This window comes from Geospiza fortis, unplaced genomic scaffold (assembly GCF_000277835.1).
Source record: "Geospiza fortis unplaced genomic scaffold, GeoFor_1.0 scaffold7, whole genome shotgun sequence".
NCBI classification, from domain to species: domain Eukaryota; kingdom Metazoa; phylum Chordata; class Aves; order Passeriformes; family Thraupidae; genus Geospiza; species Geospiza fortis.
In genome coordinates this window covers 5,595,704-5,621,352 of record NW_005054344.1, presented here as the reverse complement: position 1 = coordinate 5,621,352, position 25,649 = coordinate 5,595,704, and the positions used below count along the sequence as shown (strand labels likewise).

Below are 25,649 nucleotides of genomic sequence, written 5' to 3'. Positions count from 1 at the left end.
CTAATAGTATGGTTTGGCACTGAAACCAGAAAAGCAAAGAGATCATGAGATGATAAATCCTATTAACACACCTACTGCACGTTCAGAAGTTTCAGGTTTTTGTTAGGGAGGGTGGGAAGACTGCAACATTTCACTTCCACATACACAGCTGAAGCATTAAACCTCTTCTGCATATAACAGAGTGGATAATGAATGTGCAGGAAAAAAAAGGCAAATGGTGAAATAAAGCTGAAAATTTACCTTTGCTTCTGTTTGTAAACAGATGCAGGAGGAACCAGACAAGCATAATATTTGGTAGTCTGCATAATTACAACAGATGTCTATGTTGGATAAAGTGGCCTGTACAGTATATATAGAGGCAGTCTAACATACATAAATAAAATTAAAACACTACTTATTATCAATTTGCTTATGAACAAGGAGAAGACAGCTTATCTGGTGTTTAATATTTATAGCTACACTTACAGCAATATTCATTGCACCCTTAAAAGAAATTCAGATCTACTACCTTAAGCAAAGTGGGCTTCAAAAAACTGGATGTCAGACTATACAAATAAAGTATTAGTTTAGGCATAGTAGACTTTATTTTGGCACTTTAACAAATGTTTTATTTTACAGCAGTGGCATAGCATTTGCCAGAAATTTTCTTTTCTTGGCACAGTTATTTCAAGCAGTTATTTTACTAATTGAAGTTCACTAAATATTGCACAAGATATACCTGTTAAATTCTTACCCTGTTTTTACTTGCTGAACTTGTATGGCTTTGAAAAACTTGCCAGTTAAGTATAAGTAAAAAGCAATATATTAAATATTTTAGCACAGGATAGCATTCATTGGTTCCTAAATGACCACTGAACTTGGGACAGCAACAAATAAAAGCTGCACAACTCTTATCTGAAGAGCTACCAGATCTTATTTACAATACATTGCCATTTCTGAAAAGCACTTCAGCTTGACATCCTGAACACCTGTATTTTGGGAATCTCAAAAATAAAAAACCAGGAGGCCAGCAGAGCAGAAGACGAAGCCATTTGTCTGTTACAAAGCATAATATAAGGAGGCAGACTATCATCCTCTCCCTGTGTCCCTCTATCCAGCACCTATCTAAGGTCTAAGCAACAGACACTTCTCTCTTCTACTCAGAATATTTCTTTCTTCTCTTATGAAGACATTCCACTTGTCTCAACTCTTCTGCTGGAGTCTGAGCAGAACAAACCAAAATTCTTCAAAGGGACAGGGAAAAAACAAACGTGAGCAACAAATCAAAAACAAATACACACAGTAAATGAACTGGGGTATTCCTTTGAAATTTACAGTAGGGAAACCAACATTTGCAGGAAGAACAGGCCTGTGTCAACACTGCCATTAAACATAATGCAAAAGTCAAATGTCTCACAGCTAATACACCAGATGCAAGACTTAAACATTCCCACTTCTCTCTGCCACCTTAGCAGTAAATCTGGTGTGAGGATCACCCTCATCAACAGCCTTTCTTTTTTGGTCTGGATTTTTAAGATCTACTAGATGTACTCTGTGACATTAAAACATAAGCAAACAGACATAAAATGAAAAACATACAAAAGTATATCACAATAGAATTTTCAGTATTAGGCCACATGATTTATTCAGTAGTGTTTATGTTCCCAAATTACAATTATGTCTATCCATGTAAGACTACAAAAGTTACCATTAGAATTGTCTGTGCTTATAAAATACCAACATTTTCTTTTACTGTTATATACTCATTAACACCAGTCTGCAACGAGTCACATATAATCATAGGCACTTCAAAGGCTTTAAAGACGTTTACAACTTAAATGCATTTTTAAAGAACAAAAATTTAAACCTCTACTTGTACCTTCAAATTGCAAATAATTAACAAATACAGTGGCCATAGAAATCTGCAGCAACTTCTCAAAATACTGTTAGAGTCTTTGGGTTTGCTTAGGTTCATCAGTAGCTTACTACAAATCTTCCTTACAGGAGATTTGTTTAGTAAGAATATGACTATACAGTTTGTAGTAATAATCCAATTTTACACATTAATTGCTGTTACAAATCTCACTGAAGCTACAGGTAAGCTGAGAAACAATGCAAAGTGTAAAATTGATATTCTGACACTTAAATTTATACAAAGTGGAGGTTGAAGTTTACATAGCTGAAAAATTACATTTACACTAGAAGTTACTGTTATCTGAATTATCTGAAGACAAATTGCACCATGACAACTACAAAAAGGCATTTTTTGGAAACAGATAAATTAATGAAATAAAAACTAACTTGTAAGATAAATCTGAGACATGCTGACCAAAATTAAACAACTTTCATTGAACCATAGGATAAAACAATAATTTTCATTATTTTATATTTATGCATAAAGTTTTAAAAATCATTCAGTGAACATCAATGGTTTTATAAAATAATGCTTTGCCACTGTTATTCACAGAACACTGCAAATGTTAAGTTTTAATTTTACATTTTTAAACGAATATGTGAAAAGTTTTAAATACAATGGGGTTTTATCATAAAGGTGCCATAACGGCTCTTTAATGAAAAAAAAACTTCATTATTCTATGCAAAAGCTTTATTTAAAAAAGTTCAGTGATCTCATAAATAGAGACACTAAATAGGAATTTTATGCATAAAACTCCTTAGTTGGTGCCTTTTGATAGGCAGCACAGGATGGTTTACGTTCACCAAGGTCGTAACTGCCTTCATCCTTCTTTCTCATGCGATACACCAGCAGCAGGATAAGGAAGATTGCAAAAAGAAAACCAATAACTCCGCCAGCAATAACAGCTGTAATCAAAGAAACAGAGATTCACAATATGCCAGTAAAACAAGCTTAGCACCATACTTCATCTCACACAGTAAGTTTGCTATTATTTTCAAATTGCAGGAAAGGGCTCCCATTATGCAACTGTCTTCATTATTAGTATCCTGAAATATACTGTCAGAAAGCTTGTTTGCATTCATGAAGGCAATCATTTAAAATTACATTCCGCTTACAAGTCAGAGATCCAACAACCCAGTTTTAAGAAAGCTATTAAAGTTTTTTAAAACCTCAACTAAGATCACCACTAGTACTGCCAGAGCATAAAGTTGTCTTTCAAACTCATTTTTCAACAGTTACATTTTTGACATTAAAAGATTTTGTTACCCTAGCTAAGAAATGGGCTTTTACTTTTCTCTGTCAGTTTTCACTCTGAGTATATGCTGAAATAAACTTCCTATTGATCAATAATAGGAGAGAACACTTCATGCATTTGTGGGTGTGTGAGAAGTATCAACTCACAACCAGACTTCAAGAGAAAACCCACGTGCTTCCACTGATGTGGATTTAAGGTTATTTCACATTTTGATTCTCATAGGAAGATGTGGTCCAAAACTATGTGATTTTCATGGCTCCCAACTCCCTTTCCAAATACATGGGGGGAAAGTACACCTGTAAACACTGTCCTTAGGCCAAAAAAAAATCTCACAGGTAATGAAAACATTAGTGACCTGCTTGTGCCTCCCTGGGTTATGCACAGACTCTAAATAGAGTCTATATTAGACTATATAGACTCCATTATAGAGTCTATAAATAGAGTCTATAGAAATAGACTCTATTTATCTGAAGGGATTTCTGTACCCTAATGGATTGTGCCTATCCATCCCCTTCCATCCACCTATGCCTGCCATGAGCCCCTCCCAAGCAGTGTTCATCTGCACCACATCGACCAGACAGCAATGTGCTCTTGGGAGGTGAGAAATACATTTCTTCATTACAAGCATGAATCAAATTCCAGCTCCTTTTCTGACCTGTGAAAGCTCCAGATACTCAGCTGGCAGTGTTCAACTTGTGGGCATCATATCAATTAGCGACAGACTTCACTATTAAGTATTTCCCCAAGATGCCCAATTTATTCTCATCAAATCAACCACTGGCTACCCACTAGGAATGTGCTTAGTACTAATGTGTTTAATGGTATGAATCTGCCAAGAAAACTCAAATGTTGAGCTTGCATTATTTGATACAGATCCTCTCTGTTTTCCATTTTATTTCTGGTGAGATAGACCTTGGCAAACACTGCCTCACCTGCCAGAACTTCTGTTCTCTGGAAGAGGTTTTCTGAGTGCTTCTGAGTGAGCACGTCCGTGTCATCCCCTGGCTCATCGCTCTTTTTCTTGCCATCCACCTCAGGCCTTTCCTCTTTATCAATTTCTTCAGGTGACTGTGGCACAAAAAAGAAAACTGAGCATTGCTTACAGAGAGGGCAGACCACAAGTTGGTACAGTCACTGCCTGCTGCGGGCAGTCATGTAGCTGTGGCTTCATGCACATACTGCACAATACCAACACATAGGAAGCTTATAGAGCACAGAAAGCTGGTCTAGACATTGTAATTGGATCTATTTGTCGTCATCATGTCAGAATGAAAAACACTGCCCGTAAGTTTAAAACCTCCAAAAGTACATTTAGCAAACAGCTCTTAATATTGCCTGTGTTTATCAGAATAACAGCCTCTGAAAGAAATAACAACTATGAAATTAACAAATCAGATATGTTATATGCAGAACACCTTTGAGAGTAACTTAGACAGTATCATCTATGGTGGTAGAAGGAAATACTAAAATACTTAATGGAACCTGCAGAGTGTTCAAACTACAGCCAAACCATACAGCATTCTCTTTTGAGAAGGAAAGTTTCACAAAGAATTTTTGAATAACTCTTTGAGAAATATAAAAAAAATTACAGCTCTGACTCAAAAAGTATCATGATACATTATTTTGCATCTCTTTTCTTTCATGTGAAATCCAGATGTTGCCATACAGACTTTTTAGTAGGAATGAAAACAAACAGCTCTGTAGTCATTTAGCAGGCTGTGGTAGTAAGTGAAGTTTAGGGGTGCTTTTTAATCCATATAAATAGAAGACTTAACATCAAACCATCAAAAATGTACAGTGGAATAATTTTAAATGGTCTTGCTCTCCACCACGCACCTTTGTTTGTGCAGGCACCTTGGTCTGCATTTTCACTGTGGTGGTCTCAGCCCTGGATGCATCACTAGTTGTCGGTAACTTTGGAACTGTTCTGGATGTTGTTATCACTGCGCTATCCTCATCTTCCTCAGCACCTGGGGACAAAATGTAACACTTCATTGACCTGTGAAATTCTTTCAGACCAATTACATTTTTTGTTATGACAACACCAAGGTAGAGATGGCTGCACAGCCCACCATAGGCAAGGGCCTAGATGACAATGCCTACTAAGATAAAGATGTGTGTGCAAACAGTCCACCCAAACTGCCAGGGGGATACTTGCCCCAAGTGATCCCCTGGAAAAGGGAGTGCGTCAGCTGCTATAAGTAGCAACCAGGAAATTACCATGACACTCTTCAAACAGAAGAACCCTTCCTGAAAAGAGGTATGAAAAACCTTTAACACTTGCAATAGGGGCAGAAAGTCTGGAGTGAAAGCAGCAGCCATCAGGCCTGTGCGACATGGACAGACCCCAGTGCCAGGGGTTCTGATGAGGTCCCACAGCATCAGGGGCTCTGCTGGAGCTGGGCTGTCCCACCCCCCCACCCTGTGGTTACCCTCAGCAGCTACCTCCAGCTTCCCCAGAGCCACCATGGGCACCCCCAGAACCCACACCCTGGGGTGCACAGTCTCCTCCTGGGCGTGGCAGGAGGTGTTGGTGGGGCCCCAGGCCCATATGGGGGTACCCAAGTCTCCAACAACAAGGATGTGTGGACAGAGGGTCCTGTACTCTCAGACAAGAGGAGCTTCCACACCCATGGCCTGTGAGAAGGGTGGCTGTGTGCACGTGACAGTTACAGAAAGTGATTTAGAAATTTATAGTTGCTTGTTACCATTTGATAAATGGTAGGTATTGTGGTTGTCTGTTGTACTGTTGATATTAAGCCTAAAAGTACAGTTCAGCGATTGCTAGTTAATTACATACCATAAATAAATCAATACACTTATTTATCCTTACTTAAACAATATGAACTGAACTGTTTTTGCCTGTCACATACTGCTTCAACAGAATTTCTCTTCTACAGCACATCTGTTGAATTCTAAAAAACTAAGTAGTTTCTACCTACAGGAAGAGTACTACTACTTTATGTTTCAGTCACTAGGAATTCACATAGTTTTAAACTCCACATAATTCAGAAGCCCTTTTCTTTTGAACTGAGTAAGAGGACAAAAAACTCCCTAAAGATTACCTTAAATTTAATTTCCTCCACATTCAAAGCCGTGCTGGAGTATGAAGGCTCCTTTAGAATAAGGTAATGGACATGTCTAATAAATATCCTTTAGTGATAGTGAAAGGAAGAAGACACAGGAAAGAGACTAAATTATTAGCAAAGCCTGAAAGAGGAAAAAACAATTGGCCCATTCTTGGACCACTCCTTAGGAATCTCAATGTGTTCTGCTCGTTACAGGCACCGGTTGCCCAAGTAACCCCTGGGTAATAAATCTAGCAAATGTGCATAAGAATAGTTCCTAACAAATAAAACGCTCCTACAACAGAATAGTATGACTCACTCATTCCAAACTGATTTTTTAATTTGTTTTTTAAAGAAAGAAGACAGGCTGAAAATATGAGCACAATAATGATGTTTTGAAGTCATGATCAAGAATTACATACATCTGGTATTTAAAGGAGAGGCATTAACAAGACAACACCTAAAACAATCTCTGAAGGAGAGGCATTAACAAGACAACACCTAAAACAATCTCTGTATGGTAGAAAAGAAAATTTAGAATCATTAAAAAAAAGATACTGGCACAGAACAGTACTGGGAAAAAAACTTTTAGAGATACCAAAATTACAACTTCTAGAATGAAGACCTCACAACAAGAATCAGGTATTTTCCTGAAATGCAACTCAAAGATCAAAAAATCAACATCCTGCTTCAAAACAGAGGTGTGGAAAGGCATCCAACAGGAAAAATTTTCTGGCTCTGATTCAAGAGTTTTCTTTGAGAAATAATGGCTCACTGGATAGCTCAACCTACTTTATCTTCTGAAGTTCCTCTATATTACACAAAGCTTTCACAGGCAAGGAAATTAAAACTGATTATCAGATTAGAGATCTGATAAAACACATCTTCAGAGTACTGAAATGTATTTTATTCTTTTTATGAAATGAAAAGTCCCACTTAATCACAACCACTCCTCCAAATCCTTAAATGCCACCTTTGCTTCAGGCAATGGTTGTGTCTGCCAGACATAATGGAGAGCATTACAGCCTGAACGTCTTTGGCTAAGGAGGGTGCAGATCCACGTTCGCTCAACAAATGGGCAACTAATCTCATCCCTGGACTAGTCACTAGATTTGCACCACAGGTACCCAGTTCTTCTACCATACAGCCTCAGGGGAATTCTGACAATCCCCAAAAAGTTGAAGCAACTATCATTTAGGCTTGATTTGGGGACCGGCGAAGACACATCCCCCATGGTTCCTGCTTTCTAGTTAGCTTTATCTAAACAGGTCTCTGCCTGGCACGGAATAGATCTAAACAAGGAAGACACTTCGCTTGCTGAACTGACAGTAGTATTTTTAGAATTACCTGTAAATAGGACTGAGAGACCAAAAAAAACCACTCACTAGTCCTCTCCAGAACACAGCAACAGCATTTCACACAGTATCATGTTCCTTAAAAAGCACAAAAAAGAGCATCACTAAATCCAAGTAAGATGGGAAAGAAAAAGCCTACAGTGTCATGAGTGTGACTTCCAAGTAGGTTGTCAAGAGGAATTCTGTGAAATGGTTGGAGTATAAGAACTTACTTCTTCCTCTGGAAAATATCACTGTTACTAAAGCTGGTTTCTGGATTTGGTCAGCTCAGATTTTGGTGCTGGCTATTCACTGCCTCGAGTCCCTCTTATTGAGGGCACCACAAAAACCCTGCAGTAATTAAACCCATAACCATCTTTGTGGTAGAGCTGAAAGCTCTCCACCATCACACACCCTCTTTTATCCACTCTAACTTCTTCAGGACATCCAACTGCTGTCTTCAGTGTAGTCAAAATAGCTCTAAACTGTGCTGTAGTATAGGAAATCCCTAATCTAACCCTCAGTGACATGTCTATTAGCCACCCTTGGATGACAGGAATGTGAATACTTTTTAACACTCTTAGTGCTTGAGGAAACTTGTCAGGAAATCAAGATTGTGCCACCTTCAATTACTGCACAGAAAGTAGAAATTACTGTATAGGTAGTAGTATTTTTTGTAGAAAAAAGAACGCAGTAGTTAGCGCTCTTGACGTGCAAAGTAGGCAGTGATTAACACCTCCTATCAAAAAAAATCAAATCATTTCACCCTGTCTTTTGGCATCCTCTTTGTCTGCTGCTGCACATCACACTCTGGGAGTACCACCACCACAAGCAAATTTGTGATAAGGTGGGCACACACATAACCACCATCTCTTTCACACCTTCCATCTCTATCAGCAACGTGACACTCACTAAAACTACATATTTTCAGCTGACTTATCTCACCTCCACCCACTGAACAGTCCCCAAAGCAACCCTTAATCAACATGGTGTTAGGCACCCGGAGATGACACTGTGAACATAACTCTATGCCCTGCTAGGGAACTGCAGCTGAAATAAATTGAGACAATGCAAGGATGTAACATCTCTGGTAGCTCTCACACAAAGAAAAAACCAAGAAATCAACAAAACTTGGAGGATTAAAAGGAATAGTCCTAACTATACTTTAGTATAAGATTCTGTCCAGCACATCAAAAATACACTTTCAAACAGTATCACAGTGGATTTCTATGTCCGAAGACCTGGAGAGCCAGGCAGTCAATGTCACGAAGCATGCTTGGGGCTGGCTTAGCAGGTGGACAGAAGAAGTTCTTGCTCCAAGACAATCTGAAAGGCACTTACAAGCGGGACTGAAGCAAATGGATGATGAATTCTTGCTGTGTTGCCTGCACCATGGCAGGGGAAGCACACCAGGAGAGGTGTGCCTGCTGAGCATGCTGCCATAGGGCGCCCAGGGCCAGCCCTGGACCCATGCTGGCACCCGGGAGAGCGCCTGTGCCCCGCAGCTTCCCCAGCATCATGACCATGACATGCAGTCCCCCAGCCACCCCCAGCCACATCACCCCTGTCCCCAGGCCCCACACCCTGCTCCCACAGGACTCCCAAACTGCCTGCTGGCCTTGGAGTGCAGCGTCAGCTTCCCTCTCGGTCAAGAGCCAAAGCAGATCTGCTCTTGTGTTTCTTGAAAAAGCTCCACCCCACCACAACTCTTCTCCCAGAAGAGTCCCCAGTCACAATGTCAGAATACACACAGTTCATCCTGAGCCAATGTTCTCAACTCAAGCTGCTACTGACTGAGAAATGTTAGGTTGGGGAAGAGAAGAAGGGGAAGGAGAAGTTAGCTTGATTTTCTGATATATATTACCATGAGTAATTTTAGAGAAGACACAAGAACAAGACAGAAGGTTTTTCAAAGAACTTGCAGATAAATCTGACAGAGGTGGTACCTTTCCTTCACGTAATGGGTAGTCATGCTGCTTAGCAGCTACTTTCATTTATCTCCAAGACCAAGGCTCTATTAAAATCTTTTATGCCAGATGGAAAAGTAGCAGTAGTTATAAAAGCATTTCAAGTTGTAGATAGGCTGGAAAACTATTTCTACTTTTTATTATTATGTTACTTAAAACACCAATGCAAAAAAGAGTGATGTTAGACCGAAACATCTCCTCAGAAACTGAGACTACAAGAAGGAAACAACAGACTAATTAAATCACTATGGATATTCTACTGTTGATGTAGGACAATAAGAAGGCAGGCATGGCTTCTCTGGAAACTGCTGACCCATGGATTCAGGTTCAACACTTGGGCAAATGCACAACAGCAGCTGAATGTACACAAAGAAAAAAAAAAGAAAAAAGAAAAAAGAAAAGGCTATGGGAAGGGAAAGAAAAGAAAAATCAGAACACCATCACCTTTGATACTCCTTACAAAAAGCCCTCAGCCAATTTCTGGTTTGAAATGTGTCATGCCTGAAGTGACATTTGTCCATGTTAATGCTGTTTGAAGACCTTCAAGGGCATTAATGGTGGTGCTGACAATTCCTGTTTATTTCCATAGGCCTGGTTGGCAGCTAACAATTTTCACAGCAAAGAAAGGAGTCAGCAATGTTGTCATCTTGGATCTGTTTGCTTGGACTATGCTTGCTACATAGCAAGAAAACCACTCTTGAGTGGGAAGGCTCTTCCTGCTAGGAACATTACATTACACCACTGAGTATCAAGTAAAAGAGAGACTGAACATAAAATGAGAAACATCGATCAATGGTACATCTGCAGGACACTTCCCACAGAAAACAGAGAGCAGTAAGTATAGCTGGAGTAGGGTGCAAAGGCTGCTACTTTGCTTCCCTGATCTAAAGACTTTTTGCTTGGTTCAAAAATATTAAATCTGGGTATACTGTCACATGAGCTCTTTGCAGGGGCATCCAGCTTGTCTCAGTCTTTCCTGTTTTTTGGTAGGAAAGAAACAGAGCCTGCCAGAGACAGCCGCAGTGCACTCCAACTTCCACCCATGGCTGAAAGCTGAGCACAGGAAAAGAAAGAAGAAAGACAAGGTGTTACTGTTGGTGAAGTCTAGAGGTAGTTTCTGTGGTTTTGGCTTCACTTTTACCAAAGAATTGTTAGGCTTGGAATGGATCTCAGGAGATCATCCAGTCCAACCCCTCTGCCAAGGCAGGGTGACCTATAGCAAACTACAAAGGAATGTGTCCGTGTGGGATTTGAATGTCTCCAAGGAGGCACTCTACAACCTCCCTAGGCAGCTTGTGCCAGTGCTCTGCTCCCTTCAGTGTCAAGAAGTTCTTCCTCCTGTTGAGGTGTTCTAGTTTATGGCCATTGCTCCTTGTCCTGTCACTGGGCACCACTGAAAAGAGTCTGGCACTGTCATCTTGGCATCTGCCTTTGAGGTATGAGAAAGGATCTCACCAACACCTATAGTTGATGAGATCCCTTCTCAGGCCCAGCTCCCCCAGTCTCTCCCCAGATGCTCCAGACCCCTCATCATCTTTGTGCCCCTCTGCTGACCCTCTCCAGTAGCTCCTTGTCTTTCCTGTACCAAGGAGCCCAGAACTGGACAGAGCTCTCCAGATGTGGCCTCACTAGGGCTGAGCAGAGGGACAGGATCACCTCCCTCGACCTACTGGCCACACTTTTCCTGATGCACCCCAGGAAAGCATTGGCACTCCTGGCCACAGGGGCACTGCTGGCTCATGGTCAGCTTGTCACCCACCAAAACTCTCTGGTCCTTCTCCGCAGAGCTGGGACAACGCCCAGCCTGTGCTGGTACTTGGAGTTATTATTCCTCCCCAGGTGCAGGATTCAACACCTCCTTTGTTGAATACTGGGTTAGTAAGATCTGAAGCCAGTCCTTGTATAGTCTTTTTCACTTCAGAAGCAGGTCTGAATTTTGAATCTTTCATATTAGAAACAGCCAGACACCACAGAGGGATGGAAAAAAACAACGCTAGACCATTCCTCATACAACTATTTATTGTCAACCTATTTCCTTTTTGAAGCTTACAAAGTCACCAGCATCTGAAGACACGACAGAATGGGATGCTGACTGAAAGCACATTTTTCTGGAGATCAGAATAGCCCTCAGACAGTCCTGGGAACTGAATGAAATCACTGATTCACTAATATATTCTTTTCAAATTAAATATTAGATTTCTCCTCAAACAGGTCTACATCAAGGAGGTCCAATTAAGCCTCTGATCAACCTGGCATATCAAATTACCCCAACAGAAGACTCCCAAAACACAGGTCATCATCCAGGTATGAATGATGATGGGCCTGGATTTGCCTGGCAACACAATCAGATGTCTGCAGAAAACAACCCCAAAAATCCATCTGAAAAATCTCAGGTGTGCCTTACAGGTAACATAGACAAGATACCAGAAGAAGGGCTCATCCTTTGAAAGTACACAAATTATACATAAGCATCAAGACATAGTTTAAAAAAAGTAGAGTAACAAACACGTAGGTAACACACTGGAAAAATAAATGGGATTTCCACAACAGCTCAGCAAATACAACAATAAGGAAATGTCTTTTCCAGAACTACCATAAAATCCTGCATTTAGCTTTTAACATTTGGAGTCTCCAAGCAAGTCTAGAAGATACTCCTCAAAGACTTTTAAAGAGAAATTATTAAGGAGGTTTCACTGACACTTTTTTTGAAAAATTTTGAGCTAGCTGCATGTCCCTAATGAGTGTTTAAGTCTGAGAACTCAGGATGTTGTATTTAAGAAATTCTTTATTCATTATATGGATGTAATTTCCTCAGAGAAAACTCACAGTTTTGGCAGTATCTAGATTTCTAAATGTAAAAGAAAACAACAAAAGGAATGGACACCATGTTTACATGAACCTGATTGCATATAAGAGAAAACAACGCTGCTGCTATGTTTTCTTACAGAGTGCTAAATTAGTACTATGTCATGGGAGAACTAAGCCTTCTCTAATCCTTATTTCTAAACTCCAGGGAGATCTACACAGAAATCAGAGGGAATGGAGAGAACCAGCAGAGAGAAAATAAGGCAGTGAAATGATGCAACTCGGGAGTAAGAGAAAAAAGCAGAAAGTTAATACTTAAAACCCAGCCCACAGGGGTGCCCAGTGCTCTATAAATAGCAAAGCACTCACAATATTCACTGCAAGTATCATCTCCAGCTTAAAAAGCAAAACTGCACAGATTTCCCTCAAATAATTGCATTACTTCTTACGCTTTTAAAAATCAATTTGTGACATGTTGTCTCACCTGAGCCTGACCCAGAAGAATAATCATCATCATCAATTGGATAGACGCCTGATGCTTCTTCAACAGAGCTGTTGTCAAGGTATAAATCTTTATCAGAGGTCAAATCTGCTCTCTGGAAAACAGATAAGAGGGAATGGTTAGAAAGATAACAGTTCTCCAGTGCAGCAGTCTCTTCATCTTCAGTTCTATTTTCTAAGTTGATGGTGGCACACTGAAGTTTGTACTTTCAGTTTATGCCACACATTCATCTAAGTTGTTAAAGAAATTTGTAAAAATTACAGCAGTGCAAAAAAAAAAAATCCAAGGCTGCACAATGAAAACCACACTTCATTTCATTAAATGCATGAATGAATAAATAGGATTTGCAAATATACTCTGCAGAGCTTCTGTAACAAGAAGCAAATCCCAGGACTGAAGCCTTCTTTCTGGATCTCAAATATACAAATCTACAGTCTGTCACATGAAGTCTGTTCATTTGATCTCAGATGAGAAGGAACAAAAGCATGTATGAAAAACTATCTCAGAGTTTAATCAAGCCAAACCTCACTAAACTCTCTAGTAGTAGTTAGAATGAATGACTACAAATGTTTCTAAGACAGTGCTATTGATTAAGGATTATGACATTTCCAGCCAGATCAAACAGCATCATGCTCCAATTCCTAAATGAACGCATCTCTCCTAAAATTTAACTGCATCTTCAACAGGCTAAAAATCAGGTTTCTTTGACTATCACCACATTTCTACACCTGCAGATATTTCCCCACTAAAGACAGATTCTGTTAAAAGGAGCTCAAAATAGAGCAAGGTATCAGCCACCTTTTAAATTGACAATTCAGGCTTAGAAAGGCTAAGAATTGTCTGCTTCCACCTCAGTCTGTGCTTTCTTAACAGAGAATAAACTTTCTTGGGAGAGCCAGTTATCCTGGATGGCTGAGAAGGTACCTGCCACTATTACTCCGATTACTTTAACCAGCACTTCTGTCAACGCCTGTTTGTCATGAATTTTGAAGAAAATATGACAGTTATAAATGGAATTTCAAGTAAAAAAAACCTAAATAACAAAATACTATACCAAAATTCATATATTCAGTATCTCATATAAGCACTCAATTCTGCTGCTCCGAGTCCCAAAGTTTTCCAATTTACTTATTACTGCATGGCATTGACTGCCCCTTTTATTCTACCCACATTCACTCTAACTTTCCTAAAGGAGTACCAAACTGTGAATAGGGTAACTCCTGTACACAAAGATTCATATCTGACTTTACAAGGTAACTTCTTCCTCAGAGGTCTTCCCCAGCGGTCTAAAATTATTGTTAAAGACATCTGTGATTTCTTTTTTATGATTTTTTTCTGGCAACAGATTCCTGTTTAAAGCTTCTTCACGGCAGAACACTGCTCTTCAGTTTGATCTACAATAAAAAATTATTCTTTATGAAAAGCAGAAAGGCCATGCTGATTATTAGTGTATTTCAGAGTAAAAGATCTTTGCATGGGGGATACTTAACACTTCTCTGAACAGCTCTGAACTAAAACAGTATTACCCCTGTTGATCTCCTCTACAGAGGAAACGAAAACCCACTTGATTCTTGGTCAAAGTCTATTCCTCCTATGGCCACTCTTGGGGGGGGATATATAGGAGGGGGGAAAAGTGGCCTGTTATTAAGATAAGCTTACAAAACCTGCTCTGATTCTGCTGCTGTTAGTTCACATGGTCTGCCTGGAACTGGCTGCAGTCCAAAGCAGAAATTCAAGATGATGTCTGGTCACTGTCAAACAATTTAATTCCTTTAAAAGATGTCTCCAAGAGAAGTCATGAAGTACCTTAGTAGGTGTATAGGTGGTATTGTAATTAAGACACAGCTGAGGCTGCTTCCGTATAGGAAAACAACTCCCTGTCATAGGATAAATATCCTGCTCTCGATCCAGCTGCCACAATGGACCCAGCCACTTCACCCTATTTTGCTTTCAGACACAATTATGGTACAAAACACACCACTCCTCGATATCAGGCAGGAAAAAACAAAACTTTTTTAAAAGGACATGCAGGTGGTTGGCTGCGAGTATAGAAAAGGCATACAATATTCAAAAGGTATCAGAGGCAGTGAATGTTACCCAATGCTACATTGCAGGAAGAAAAAGAGTATCTAAATGTAGGAATTTCCCAACAATGGAAGTTGCTTTTGGTAAAAGGTGAGAAACAGCGTGAGTTTACAAAAGTAAGGTAGCCTTCATGAGAACAGAAGCATCACACAACCATGCCCAGAATTTTTAGTGTTCAGTAAAAATATGAATTTATCAATAAATTTATTCTCTAGACCATTTCCAACTTCTGTCTGTACTAGAAGCAAACTGTATTAGGAGGATTCAAAAAACAAACACCAACTTCTCCTTCCCCACTCAAAACAACCAACCTGCTTTTCTTTTTCTTTCCAGCCTCAGAGAACCCAGAAAAGACAGAAATGACTCGTGACAGCTCTTCTAACAACTCAGTTTCTCTAAGACAGATGAGCAGCTAACCCAACCCAGCCCAAGCTGCAAGTGCCTGGTCAGCCAGGCTCCTCACCATCATATTCACTCCCTTTCTTTCAATGAATTATGTCTCTTTGGCTGCCAAAAGCTTTCATTTCTCACTATGCTGAGATGTTCTCAGGATTTAAACCAGCTGAACACAGAGGAACAGAAATGGAAGAGAACTGAGCAGCTTTCGGCAGGAATTTGAGTATCTGTTGTATCTTACTCTGAGGATACAAAGAATGCAATGTGAAACATTATTTAATATCTAGTACTGTGGATGGCACAACTCCATCAGAATGAGCAAACTACTGCCCATAGTCTTATAGAACCAGTACAATATTTACTACAGGGAGAAATACATGGTACAGTGAATTGCAAATGCATTCACATCAGCCATCAAGCTCCACTTGAGGAAGATGCTTTGCAGCCTCTCTGACCAGAGCCCCTTGCCTCAGTTCAGCCTGTTTCAGTACAAATTATTCTTGTCTGGTGGAACTCGGGCAGGATGCAAGCATACTCTCAAATCAAAGGCAAAGGAAGCATATTCTAGCTTAAAAATCTACAAGCATCTGCACAGATAAATGCATTCACTGCACTGTCTTCGCAAGCTGGCTAGTAGACTTGGGGTAGAAGCACCCCCTCTACACCCACAGCTTGCACCTTTTATCCCAGTTGCTCAGAAACACACAGATGCCTTAGGCCACTTGGAATGAAAACTGCCTTAAGGTTCAGAATAAAAAGAAAAGCCTGACAGTTAACAAAAAAACCCACAGCCATTAAAAGAATTCAGTGAAGATTAAGCACAGAAAAATGAGAGAAAAACAGTGAAAATAAAAGAATACCTCATGGTGTTTAAGTCAGTACCAAGCACTGAAGCTATGCTTTACAATTTGACGTTAAGATATGTTAAAATAAACTTGATTTAGTATTTGCTCTAGAAATGTTTTCTCACTTGTCAGCTGGGAATCCATGGGGGTCCATGGACTACTTCCAGGATGTTCACAAAAGACAAGTTGGAAAAACAAATCTGTTGTCAGTAGGCTTGGACACAGAAAGGTCTGTACTAGCATTTCAATATATTTGGGAGGAAAATTTTTAAAAGTTAGCAAATTCTTGTTCCATAAAACTATTTTAAGGTATTATGAAGACCAGATATTTCAGTGACTATTTCCTGTGGCTAACAATTGAAATGAGAGCGCTCATGTCACTTTTATGTAACAGCCTTATTTTCAGACCTATTAAAACGGCAGAACACCAGGCAAGGATGTCTCTGCTATCAGCCCTTTAATCTGGCCCTGAAGCCACAAAACTGCTCGTTACCTTTTGACAGAGATTGCATTCTCGTCTATCATTGTTATCCCACTTACATTTTTATTCTAAGAATATAATGCTGCAAAATCCTGTGACCTGAATACTTCACATGCTACATGCCAATGATCACGGATTCCTGCCTGGTTATTGGCTACATTGGCATAAATCTAAATCTCATGGAAGTAGTGTAAATTAGCACCCATTTAGTACTAGATAAAATATATTTCCATACCAATAATATGTTGAATTTTAAATCTCAATGTCTTTATTTTACTGTATTTTACATTTACAGTAATTTTTGATTTAATAAACTTGGATCATGCAGGACATATTTAAAAACAAACAAACAAACAAACTCCAAACCCCTCAGTTTGACACTGAGAGAGGAAACAAAGCAAAAAACCCTTTTTCCTGTCTCATCATCCCATAAAAGATGTAAATCATCCATCAAAATTACAATGACAAAAAATGGAAAACAATCATCAGACAACAGGAGGTTTGGGAATGGATAGCATATTTTGTTTGATAAATTTACAAAGTGCCCTGTCATAGCCATTCCCTTTTCCAGTGCTGCTGTTACTGTCAGTCCTCCCATTCCATGGGGGTGGTTTAGGAGTAAGACATTAAAGACTTTTATGCCATATGGATGAAGCCAAGAAAGCTGGTGTGAGCAGCAGTGAAGGAGTAATGTCTACCGTGGCTGTCGTGGCTGTTCAAACTCAGACACTGGAGCAATGAGTAGCTGACACGTGGAAGGAAATACTTTATTATTTACAGATGAACTCAAATTTTTGTTCTCTGTCTTTGGGTATATGCATGGGACAGAGAATTTGAGGTTTGCAGCTGTGTTACTAATGATACTTTGCCTCCCTTCTTCCCCAGATGGAATTCTTTTAGATGTAACCCATTTAGTACACAGAGAACCAGAGACTAATATTTTAAAAGTGATGTTGTATTACAAATTTCTAAGCCAGAAGTCTCTGAAAACTTGCAAGCATTACAGCTGTTGATTAGGCAGAGTTCCTCCATGTAAGAAAGAGAAAGAAAACAGATTTTCTCTTGTATTAACACACAGTGCAGTTTCATATATGCCTGTATGAAAGCATGCTCAGCTGGTGAGTCTGAGTTCACTAAAGTGCTGTACACTACATGTTTGGAAAGCTAACTATATGAATGCATTCATCTAAAGCCTGAGAGTCATTGCAGAGGTTCCCACTGAAGGCTGGAGAAAAGGCAGTTGTGTGAAGAACTCTATTTCCCTCTAGGCATCCTGCAAAAGGAACTATCATCTGCCATGCAACAGGATTTAGTCCTAACAGATCTCAGCACTGCTGACCTTGCAGCTGGCAGGTGTATTCCCATCACTATCTGCCAATTCTTTGCTTTCCTTCATCATACTAGGAAAGGTGAAACTGTCCCATTAAGATTTGTTAACCTTGTCCAGGAATGAGAGGCATGATTTATTAAAAAAAAACAAAAAAACAAAAAAACAAAAAAAAACCACACAAAACTTCAAAATCAGATTTCCACCTCAAAACATCATGTTTTTCCAGAGAAGCATGCCAACCAGACCAGCATCCACTTTCCACTTCTCATTGTGTTACTGGTTCTCAGAGATGAGCCTCTCCTGGCTCCCTCAGTCTGCAATTTCCTATGCTGTCCACATGTAGCCAGCTACGAACATGTAATTTTGATGAAGGATTTTATGTTACAAGGTACATTTACCACTAATTGTCTTCGTACAGATGTCTGCCTTCCCTTTCACTGATATGCCCTATGGTTGGCCACAGTAGAAAAGGAGAGAAGTAAACCCCATTACTTCCTTCCAAGGGGACACTGCCCACTTTTAAGGACTCACAGGACAAAATCTTCCCAGCAAACCCTACCTGAGGTGCACTGTGCCAACCACAGTGGAGCCTTCAGTGGAACTGCTGGTGGGATGTATGGTTGTGGGATTTTTTGGGAAGATACTAATAACTGGTGATATCCTTTAAGCACAACACTCTAAGGACTCCCAACTTTCTTCCTTGGAGGAACCATCCTGATTGCACAATGCTGATATTAATGGAACAGCTACTGGCTGCAGGAGACCTGCCCTGCACCACAGTCTGGGTAATTGTGATCACAGCCAAAATATTCTTTCCATAATGAGAGGCCCCAGACTGAATTTACCAAGTTTGAGAGCAAGGATTTTATACAAAAGACATATCTGTATTGCTTATTTCCCCCAAATCATTCTGACAGTCACCATCTCCCAATTTTACCTCGAAATGGCTTTAAATCCTTGACAATCCTTGTGCCTATCTGCATGCCCAGTGTGAAACCCTGCAATGGCAACTGCCTGGATTTACAAAAGCCAGCCCCTCCTCCACTGCTGCCTTTGGCCAGTTAAATAACAAGCCTTGACCACCCCGACTCATTCTGGAGAGCTCGTTTCACAGGTATTTTTAAAATCTTAGAGGACATTTGCTGTCCCTCCTCCAGTAAGAGTGGAAGAGTAGACTGGCTTTGTATGGGTGTCCCTGCCAGGGTAGCGTTTGCCTCTGGTGATGATGTTGGTGCCTGCAGTGGCGCTGTCATCCTGCACGGTACGCAGCAGAGCCACTGCTATGGCTGGAGCACCTGCCAGAAAGATTATTCACGCTCCTTGTACCTCATGTATAACTTCCTGCACAAAACTATAGCCTTAGGCCTCCAATCTCTCATGACAGATAAAGAAAGGGTTTGACTGTTCGTGGCTGTTGAGGAAAGGCAGAAAGCCCAAAATAAACACAAGTACTGCAAACTGCTTCTACTACTGCTCGTGCTCAACAATACAGAAGTCTACCAGAAGAGATGATTTACAGAGATTGCCTCATGTCAGAGCCAAGAGTCTAAATATGCTGGCTTTTAGGATGCACACAATCTGTTACACCAGACTAATTACCAAAACAGAGGCGTGTTTGACAGGGATGGCATTAATAAAACAACTCTTGCTGGTGTCAGGAATTTCAGCAGCCTATATCATGGCTCACGCTGAAAAAAACCACATCCAAGGAGACACCAACAGGCCACCACCACGTCAGCTACTGTTCACTTACGGCCACGCACTGAAGAAATTACAGTGCTGCAGTTGATAGGTTTGAGTTCACACTCTTCAGGAAGCCACAGAAACTCATGTGCCTGTTTTCTAACAGTCATCTGTGCCTTCAGAAATATTCCCTAATGTGCAATTACATGCCGTATGGTACACTGTGTGGTACCGGAACTTAAAATGGCAACAGGAAATTTTGTTTAACCTTAAATGTTTTTCTTCCCATTATATAGACTCACCAATCTGTGCAGTGCGTCTTTGGCCTGCTTACAGATTTGGAGCTGAAGCCTATCCTATCTTGAGGAGAAAGATAAATATCCTCTGAAGCTCTGGACTGTTTGTGATGAATTCCAAAGGAAAAAGCCTCTCTTTCAATTTATTTTCACAGCATCTTATTTCCAGCTGTGTATCATTTATCTACTAGATGCACAATGAGACCAAACTTTAGTCCTTACCCAGAAATCGTCTTGCCCATGGTGGGACAGAGGTTGCTGTATGAAGATGCAGGAGGGAGACGAGCAAGAATAGTAGCAAGAGCTTTCTGTCCTTACTGGAGTACCAGGAGCATGATCTGTGATAAAGAACACATCAAACTTCCTCTACGGTCTACGCATTAGTTGCCTTACAGCCTGCCCAGGCTGTAAATTAGGCTCAAGCTCATGAGTAGTGTTAAAGGACTCCTAGCCGAATGAGACCATAGTTACACCACTCCAAAGATGTATTCATCATCTACCCTGAGAAAGCTACCTGTATTTTCATTCAGTTATAATAACTTTCTGCAAAAACCAGCCTTCACATCTGTGGATCTTTGCCCCCTCTACAGTACACTGAAGAGCAGTTCTGCACAGGTTACAGGTTAGGACCAAGAGACCTTCCTAATTCCATGACCACATGAAAGTTACTCAAACTTCAAAACAGTTACTTAGAAATTACAGAGGGGCCCACCAAATCTGATGTCAACTGAGTCAAACAGTACTGCTGTGCTGTTTATGTGAACTCCCCAGCTTGATATTCTCTAACTTCACACCATATGGTCTTTTCTTGTATGTGAAACCCAGAAATGAACACTGCAATTGTCTCCTTCACCTTGAAAACCTCAAGACTGCTTAACAGTCAAATACAGTACATATGAATTCTGTTTCCCATGTAGAAGAAGAAGTTTAGTATCAAAGTTTCTCTGGGTATCCCCAAATTACAAGACTCAAAGCCCTTCCAGGCTTTCATGCCAAGCCATCAATGGGTGCAAAGAAAAGTTTATTCTGCAACTCTGCCTCTGACGTAGACACAATACAACAGGGAAGCTATTTTAAAGGGGCTACAGCTGGATCAGCTTCCAAAGTGCTACTCCAGACTGAAATTTTAAAGGACAATATACAGGCGAAACAGCATCAGAAGCCAGCAATGTGCATCACAGATTGATTAATCTCAATTAGCACAGCAATTTCCTGCACATTTTCCAAGAAGCATCCATCGGTTTCCCTAAAAATAGGATCAAAATCACCATGCAAATTGTTGTCACAGCTCAAAATGCTAATCAGTTTTTTAAGGACATGTCAGCCCATGTGCAGACAGGTTAAATTTAAGGCACAGCTATGACTGAGAAGCTAAATGCACTCCTTTGAAAATGGTGAATGTAGAGGTCAGCCTGTCTTTGAATCACCAGTCACAAGTCTGACAGTAACAGCAGAAGCAGGTAGCTTTTGGTGTAGAGGTCAAAACTGCAAGTACCTGCCCCAGTCAGTGCTTTTAAGTCTAATGCATACTGGCTCTTCCACACACACCTCCTCTCTCCTTTCATGCTTTACTGATCCTTTTTGCTAATCAATCAGAAGAACTAACACTTACATTTTCCTCCCTCCTCTTGAGAGTGTGGATGAATGATTAAAGCTGCCAGGGTAACCTCTTTGGCATGCATGCCAATAACTCCCCACCTAATAGCCTTTCCTCTGCCTCACTGCCCTGGCCCACTGGTGATTACTGCAATCCCTTGAAGTGGTCAAATTGCAGGGCAGACCCCATGGAAACCTATTTGGAGTTGTTCTAGTTCATACCAAAGAATAATGTTTTTAATACAGATTGTTCTTTTTAAAGGTCTACAAAAGCAGCTGTAATCAATCGTAGTGGGAGCACTGCAAACCTCCACCAGGTTTCAGAAGCCCCATATCAATTCCTTTCCAGTCCACAGACTTCAGCAAAATAACCCCACATGAGGAACTGAGAGTCAACTAGCATGTAATCACTTAAATTAAGATCTCTTTGCCATTGGTAGCAAGAATTAGCAATAAACTGTCTCAATCAGTTACATTCCTTCTGCATAAATAGGACAGTTACATATAAAACAACTATATTATTATAGTTACATTAATCAGCAATTAAATACTGCTAGCAAGTGTTTTGCACAGCAACTGAAGTTTGTCTGAGATAAGGAAGAATCAGACTTCACAGTTCAAGGAGTGAGCATTTCCAGTTCTGTAATGCATAATCTGTTATTCAACAGGGACTTACTCATTGAGTAAGTTCTGTGACTACCTCAGTGGACACTCCTGTTTGTCACCTGCAGCCACCAGCACTTCTGGTGACATCCCACCAAAGCTGCCCACAAGCAGAAAAATTACTACTGGTAGATCTACAATCTGCTTGATCTTTCTGAAATTGTGTGCAGTTGTAGCAATTAGCTGCAGAACTTCCCTCCCTCCCACAAACACATGCAACCTATTTCAGAAGGTTAACTCCACTAAATTAAGAGAAATCCTGGATTCTCTAGAACAGAGAAGAATGCTGGTGGTAGCACATTTATATCCCAGGCTCACCAGATTCTTAGTTAAGGAAACTAGAGCTCAAATAAGCTGTAAGTGTGCTTACATGAACACCTTTGTACCAGGTCTCTCAGTTTCACTGCAACAGAATATGTAGACTGGGCACACAACACAAGAACAATTAATCACTCTTTAAACAAATATACAAAAACCACCCAAATCATCATCTTGATATAACTTCAGGTGCTAGTAGAGAAGATAATCTGCTCAAAAGTGGTACTGTATAATGATGCAAAATGCAAATTGAACTGCAGATCAATGTAAATTTTGCATTAGCCAGAACATGCTGGATATGCTGACTTCTTTCTCCAGTCCAGGAAAACAATCACTTTATTTATTCAGGTAACTACTTCCAGATTGTTTGATGGTGTCTGGAAGCACAGAGGTAGGGGATTAGCTTGTCCTAGGTCAAAAGCACTGGTAAATTCAAAACCTGGTTAAATTAGGCCACAGTCTCTGCTGCCAGATGGATAAATGGTATCAATGCTACCCTTTCCACTGGTATAGGCTTCCCAGACACCAACAGTAAACACAGACAGCGTTGAGACACCAGGTACATCCATGTGAAATGTCTCTTTGTATTCCAGATCCCCAAACAGAAAGACAACAAAGATGATTTGATTGCTATTTCCTGGTGTCAATGCATCTTGCTGGTTTCTAAGATTAAATTGTTGGATTCAGCACTCTGATCCCATCTTACTTAACTGAATTTTTGCTACAAAGGCTTGGTTTTCATATCCTCTTTGATGCCTACAAAGATAAGAAATGAGTTTACTTCACATGGGATAAAACATCATTCTAATAACTTCCACTATAAAAGCATTTGAGTGAAATCAGAGATGGGGTGGCTTGTACAAGCTATGTGGCTTCAGAAGCAGTCTTCTGTCTGGTATGGTGCCCTTCAGGCATGATTCCCCTCCTTCCACCACCAGGGAGAAGGAACTGGTGCAGCACTGACACAAGCCCACCTGGCTCCCCAGCCAAAGACAGCAGACAGGTTGTGCTGGGGGGGACACAGCATCCTGCCAGCAAGGCCAGACAAATTCCTAGCCAGCTGGGGCTGAGGCAAGAAGGAAGGATTGTCTCTCCTACCCTCCCTCCGTCTCTGATTTCCTGGCCGGCTCCCTGGGGCCTGCAGTGCAGCATCAGACTGGACAAAGGAACCAGAGGGACAGTTTCTTCTGAAGACATACACAGCCCAGAGCTGTGTTCAGAAACTAGATGGATATAGTGAGCAGAACCATTAAAAAAGAATTTCAACTGTATAGTTAGGAATGTCTCCCCACACGGTTGCCCATACCACCTGCACAGCAAGACAAAGCAAGGCAGAGCCTTGGTGAGGCAGTCTGCTGGGAGCCTCCATACTGCACTTCCACACTGGAACAATTAACAAGCATTCTTAGTCCTGAGAAGAACCAGCAAACGTGTCTGCTCCTAAAAACCCCCACAAATGAATAAGGACATGGAGAGCATCAGGCTGAAACTGCACTGTAAAAGGTACGCTAAAATAAAAGGGCTACTCCACAAGCAGTGGAAGGGCTGACACCAGATTTCCAACAGGTTCCCCTTTCCTCTTTCTTTCCCTTGTGCTACTGCCTCCCTATGAATTGTGCACACAGCAGAACATGGACTAAAAAACTCTGAAGATATAGGAATTTCTCAAAACTAAATATTCAACTGGAATTACATAAGGAATCATTGCAAACAGCACATAATGGTTTTGGTTTAAAGCATGGTTAAGAAAGATGTTGATTTAATTGAAGTTTTATTGATAACAATCTCTCAGAGTTCTCATAAGCAACTACTTTTAATAGAATTGAAATAAGCTTCATATTGATTACCTTCAGCTGATGTTTTAAAAATAATGCTATATAAAATGAGCACCAAAAGAATTAATACATTCATAATGAAGGTATAGATAAATTACACTGCATTTGACAAATCTACTTCCCTTGATCCAATGGAAAGCAAGCCAAGTAAGTTGTCTGACAGGATTTTAAACAGTCACAGGTCTGACTGAAGAGTAAAATACAACAAAGACTTTAACGGTATTAAGTATCTTCTAACAAAGAAGAATTCTTTCTTTCTAGCATTCATACTTTAAATCAGAGTTCTGCTGGAGGGAACAAAGATTCCTGTATTGCTATAGCCCAATCTCAAATCTTCATATATCTGTCCCAGCACCATCAATACAAGGTTAGCACCACTCTACAATCTTTACTGCCTTATCAACAGTCTACAGCTTTTAAAAATCTATATGCCTACAAAACCTCCGGGAGCTGTTACACATTGAGGATTTCACAGCATTATTGACCTGGGCAGCCTCTTTATCCTCAAAGTTATTTTAAGCAACTTTCTGCCAGCAAGCAAGTCTCTTTGTTAGGCTTTGTCTGTACGATTGCTAAAGCACTGCTTACAATACAGCACAAAACAGGGAGCAACTAAGCAGAAACCAGAATGAGATCTGTCAAATTCTCTTTTCATTTCTTTTTTTCCTCCACTTTCCTGTTATGCTTCTAATACCCTACAGATCACTGCCCTGCTGCCAGGAATTCTTCCATGCACCTGAGCCACATCCTAAAGGGGGCAATGTGAATGCACAACAGACAAGACAGACTGAATCTATGTGGTTTTGGGACCACGCTCTCTAGCTTGCACACTTTCTTTTGCCTTGTTTGTATATATATATATATACATATACAGTGGAGAAACAGAACCTGGCAAGTGTATTTACCTCCCGAGTAAGAAAATACATCACCTGCCTGGTGGGGTGAGGAAGACAACAATAAAGAGAGGTCAATTCCTCATACTTGGAACTCAAACTCTGAACACTGCTCAATTCTTAAATCCCTTATCAGATAAAGGTCTCCAGCCTGAGGATCAGATTTCTTCGGCATGGTAGGAAAAGCAAATCTCAACCTGATACAGATCAGCATACATCAAAAAGCTATCTCACGGTCTTCTGCATGCTCGTGCCTGGTGGTATCCACAGAGAAGGCCAGTGCTAGCACAGCAGTCTTCCTTGGATGTAACTTATGAACAGCCACAGCTGAGCAGTCACATCCATGCTGCTTCTACTTCTACCGCCAAAATATTTACAAGGCGATCCTGTTTGAGGGAGCAGC

The 25,649-nt window shown here is 40.4% G+C and overlaps 1 protein-coding gene across 1 annotated transcript; it reads right to left on the bottom strand.

Moving 5' to 3' along the window:
* Positions 1-554: 554 nt before the first annotated feature.
* Positions 555-25,421, bottom strand: SDC2 (syndecan 2). The gene is made up of 5 exons (XM_005422929.2): positions 25,335-25,421; positions 12,808-12,919; positions 4,986-5,119; positions 4,082-4,217; positions 555-2,799 (listed from the first exon to the last, which is right to left on the bottom strand). The coding sequence occupies exons 1-5, from the start codon at positions 25,419-25,421 to the stop codon at positions 2,636-2,638; spliced, it is 633 nt and encodes a 210-aa protein (XP_005422986.1). The 3' UTR covers positions 555-2,635.
* Between the last annotated feature and the right edge of the window lie 228 nt (positions 25,422-25,649).

What these genes read in the sequence shown, in the direction of transcription:
- SDC2 (XM_005422929.2), bottom strand. Translation starts at nt 25,421, where the DNA reads ATGCCGAAGAAATCTGATCCTCAGGCTGGAGACCTTTATCTGATAAGG. An exon ending in TTCTTCTGGGTCAGGCTCAG is followed by an intron (nt 5,120 to 12,807) that starts GTGAGACAACAT and finishes TTTTGTCCCCAG; the next exon opens with GTGCTGAGGAAGATGAGGAT. An exon ending in AGGTGCCTGCACAAACAAAG is followed by an intron (nt 4,218 to 4,985) that starts GTGCGTGGTGGA and finishes TTTGTGCCACAG; the next exon opens with TCACCTGAAGAAATTGATAA.